Source organism: Lathyrus oleraceus, chromosome 4 (assembly GCF_024323335.1).
Source record: "Lathyrus oleraceus cultivar Zhongwan6 chromosome 4, CAAS_Psat_ZW6_1.0, whole genome shotgun sequence".
Lineage (NCBI taxonomy): Eukaryota > Viridiplantae > Streptophyta > Magnoliopsida > Fabales > Fabaceae > Lathyrus > Lathyrus oleraceus.
The window spans coordinates 11,902,941-11,907,263 of record NC_066582.1 but is presented as its reverse complement, the minus strand read 5'-3'; the positions used below and the strand labels follow the sequence as shown (position 1 = coordinate 11,907,263).

General features: G+C 31.6%; 1 protein-coding gene across 1 annotated transcript; it reads left to right on the top strand.

Moving 5' to 3' along the window:
* The first annotated feature begins 1,513 nt into the window (after nucleotides 1-1,513).
* Nucleotides 1,514-4,068, top strand: LOC127138377 (sucrose transport protein SUC8). Its single transcript, XM_051064813.1, has 4 exons — nucleotides 1,514-2,819; nucleotides 3,402-3,465; nucleotides 3,564-3,607; nucleotides 3,739-4,068. The coding sequence occupies exons 1-4, from the start codon at nucleotides 1,602-1,604 to the stop codon at nucleotides 3,919-3,921; spliced, it is 1,509 nt and encodes a 502-aa protein (XP_050920770.1). The 5' UTR covers nucleotides 1,514-1,601; the 3' UTR covers nucleotides 3,922-4,068.
* Nucleotides 4,069-4,323: the final 255 nt, after the last annotated feature.

Genomic DNA, 4,323 nt, shown 5'->3' with positions numbered 1-4,323 from the left:
CTGACCTAGAGAATCCAAACATGAGACTGGTGTTGCGGTGGGCTGACAACAGAGGTAAAAGTGTTCGGGATGGCAAGCCTGCGAAAAACTGTGAAAGGTTGCATTAGGTCCCAACTAGCACCGAAAATAAGTTTATACAATAGAAATTTTAATTGGAGAGAAGATAACAATGACATGCAACGTTAAAAAATTGAAACGATATTTCAACTTAAAGGGCGACAGATCAAATTGTTGTCTACATTTAATGTAATCCTTTGATATAAACATCGAATAGAGTGTTTATCTTGGTAGGTAAGTGATGATACACAATTTTGTTTTTTTCTCTTGGTGGAGCTTATCTATCGATGGTGGTTCTAATAGTACAAACTCTAACTCGAATCCTATGTGGAGGGTCTCTAACTGCTTGAGTATTTTTCCTTATATTTTCTATTTAATTTTGGTTTTTATTCTCATATGTTGTGGTGTTTATTTTCGTTATTTTTTATTAATATATTACTTTATCATTAATTTTTTTTATAATAGAGATTAATTTATCATGATATCTTTATTTTCGATACTAATATTAAGATTTGTTAAAAATCATATTTTAAAAAATTATTATTTTTAAAGTCATTTAATTATTTTTAATAAATATCCTCATATTAATATTGTATTATTTTTTATTTCTACTTTCTCCGTTTTTTATTATAAGTTGTTTTTGACTTTTCACATGTATTAAGAAATATACTAATTGTATATAAAAAATAAAAATTATAATTTTTTATACAAAATTATCCTTCATTAATAGTATTAAAAGATAAATTAACATAATTATAAAGAGAGAGAATAACAAATATTTAAACCTATAATAAAGAAATATAATTAATAATTCATTAATATTATAAAACGGTACAAAATATTTTTTCAAAATAACTTATAATAAAAAACGGAGATAATACTTTTGATTGAAATCCATAACAAATGTCAACAAAAAGAATAAACAAATAATTATGACAACGATAATGATAGTTAATAAAATTAATTTAATAATTTCTTTTATAATTTTTTCTTAATTGTTGATACACATATTAAAATAACTAATAAATTTATTATTTTTAATATTCTTATTTTCCTTTTCTATAATATTATAATTATTTACTATTTTGTTTACATTGTTTTGTGTGTATTTAAAGAAATACTAGTCCTACCATAAAAAAAGTAATAAGTGTATTAGATAAGAATAAGTGATCATAAATTTACGTAATAATAAGAGATAGAATATCGAAAAAAACGAAAAGATACAATGGATAATTGTAAAATTTAAATGGGTCAATAGACCAAGAAAACAAATCATTATCACATTTGCATTAACACTCTCATAACCAAATAGTATTAAATTCACATAGCCATATTAGGTGTGACAGTCAAACTTACCTAGTACTCGGATAACCGTAGACCGTAGTCATACTTACCAAAATACTAGTCATTATTACCCAAGACCGAATGGATATACACATTGGACCCTAAATGATTCTATAATTCATTATTCTCTCTAACGCTTTATATAAGTTCACCAAAAAACGCTTCTAACTCACACTGCTTCTTTTCTTTCTCTTTCACTAATGGAGTTAAATGGCACTGACAGAGTTTACGCCCTTCACGTTGAAGCACAACCGAAGCCAAGCCCTCTCCGTAAAATGTTAGCAGTCGCCTCCATTGCCGCCGGGATACAATTCGGCTGGGCTCTCCAGCTCTCTTTACTCACTCCATACATCCAGCTCCTCGGAGTACCTCATAAGTGGGCAGCCAATATCTGGCTATGCGGTCCCATCTCCGGCTTGATCGTTCAGCCAATTGTAGGATACTACAGCGACCGATGCCGTTCTCGCTTCGGTCGCCGTCGTCCTTTCATCTTCTTCGGCGCATTATCCGTTGCAACCGCCGTCTTCCTTATCGGCTACGCAGCCGATTTTGGACGCTCTTTAGGCGACGATATCACGAAGAAAACTCGTCCACGTGCTGTTGTTATCTTTGTGTTAGGGTTTTGGATACTTGACGTTGCTAATAACATGCTTCAAGGACCTTGCCGTGCTTTCCTCGGTGACCTGGCAAACGGTGATCACCGTCGAATGAGAACCGGTAACGCGTTCTTCTCGTTCTTCATGGCCGTCGGTAATGTTCTAGGTTATGCTGCTGGCTCCTACAGTAAACTCCATAACATTTTCCCTTTCGCCGAAACCAAAGCTTGCGATGTGTTTTGCGCCAATCTCAAAACCTGTTTCTTCTTCTCCATTATTCTCCTCGCCGCAGTTTCTGCTTTTGCTCTTCTCTACGTAGAAGACACTCCAATAGAATCAACACAAACCAAATCACAATTGGAAGAAGACAAAAACGATTCTTGTTTTGGCGAGTTACTAGGTGCTTTCAATGGCCTCGAGAAGAAGATGTGGATGTTGATGTTGGTAACCGCCATAAACTGGATAGCATGGTTCCCTTTCTTCTTGTTCAACACTGATTGGATGGGCCGTGAAGTGTATGGTGGCGATGTCGGTGAAAAACTTTACGACGCCGGTGTGCGTGCGGGTGCGTTGGGGCTCATGATTAATGCGGTTGTGCTTGCTGTAATGTCGTTGGCGGTTGAACCGTTGAGCCGTTTGGTTGGTGGAGCTAAGAGATTATGGGGAATCGTTAATATTATTCTCGCTCTTGCGATGGTTATGACGGTTATCATCACCAAAGCGGCGCAGCATGAACGCCGTGTCAGTGGCGGTGGCGCACCGTCTACCGGTATTAAAGCTGCAGCATTCATTTTCTACGCCGTCCTGGGAATCCCTCTTGCGGTAATTTTAATTTTCTTACCACATATTATTATTATTATTATTATTATTATTATTATTATTATTATTATTATTATGTCAATTTGGCTATTTTGCATAATTTGGAAAACGTTTCAATTTTCCTTTATTAAAAGAATATCAAATGTCATAGCTCCTTATAATTTTTATTTTTGAGAGGCTCCTTTTCCTTATAATTTCACATTAAATCTCAATAAAAGACTTTGATTCTTTTTAAGGTATATACAATCAATAAAAAAGACTTTGATTCTTTTTAAGGTACATACAATCAATAATGAGATATTCTAATGTGCGTTTCATTTAGTTCTTAAGTTTAGTTTAGATAAAAATTCAAATAAAAAATTGAGTGTAAAAATAATTATGAAAAGGATATAGAGGATCATATAATTATTGCATATGAATAATTAATAATTATTTTAATTAAATAAGAAATGTAGAAATTATTAATAAATCATTGCAAGTTTATTCAAAGAACTTTAATTTTTATTAAAGTGAGTATTAATTAATTTTGTGATATAGTGCATTTAATAAATCATAAACTAATAATTTTTATGAACTTCTATCCAGATTAATTTCAGTGTACCATTTGCTTTAGCATCTATTTACTCTACCTCATCAGGAGCAGGGCAAGGTAAGACTATTTTCAAAGATATTAGGTATCTCGCTTTTTTTTTAATTACTACTACTATAATTTTTCTCTAATCATAATATTTTCAACTTAATTTTCAGGTTTATCTTTGGGAGTCCTTAACATTTCAATTGTTGTTCCACAGGTTAAATTTCATTCACTTTTTATGTTCAATTACAATTATGATTTAACATATTTTTTATATTTAAATAAAATTTGTGCAAAAAGAATTTATATTATTTGATATTTATGTATATATACACTTTTTCTTTTCAGATGATAGTATCACCATTAAGTGGACCCTGGGATTCGTTGTTTGGTGGTGGCAATTTACCTGCATTTGTTGTGGGTGCTGTGGCGGCAGTCATGAGTAGTATTCTGGCAATTGTTCTTTTACCTACTCCGAAGCCAGCCGATATTGCCAAAGCTTCAGCTGCCACCCCCGGTGGTTTTCATTAATTAATATAGTTTATATTTTTATTATTGTTGTATTTTTCGAATATTCAACATTTTGATTTATATGTGTATTAGACATACTAAAGTCCATTTAACTGTATTGTGTAGTCTTACATAGCCTTTTGTGGCTTTTGTTTTGACCAATTATGACTCTACGAGAATGAATTATAAAAGTTTAGCATTTCTCAAAAAGTGTAGTTTTTAAATATTTGATTAATAATTTAAATTATTTATCCTCTTAAATCAGTTAAATTGATAACCTTGTAAAGATATTAAATATAAGAGTGTGTCCTAGAGACAGTAATTGAAGTCTTACGAATGTGTTAGTATTAATCATATAAGAGAAATGATAATGAGTAAAAAAATAAATTCAATATTATTTAAGAGATTAAAAAGATAAATTTA

Excerpts from the sequence above, each read along its gene's own strand:
- LOC127138377 (XM_051064813.1), top strand. The coding sequence starts at position 1,602 with ATGGAGTTAAATGGCACTGACAGAGTTTACGCCCTTCACGTTGAAGCA. Across the intron at positions 3,466-3,563 it reads CTCATCAGGAGCAGGGCAAG|GTTTATCTTTGGGAGTCCTT; the intron begins GTAAGACTATTT and ends CTTAATTTTCAG. Across the intron at positions 3,608-3,738 it reads TTTCAATTGTTGTTCCACAG|ATGATAGTATCACCATTAAG; the intron begins GTTAAATTTCAT and ends TTTTCTTTTCAG.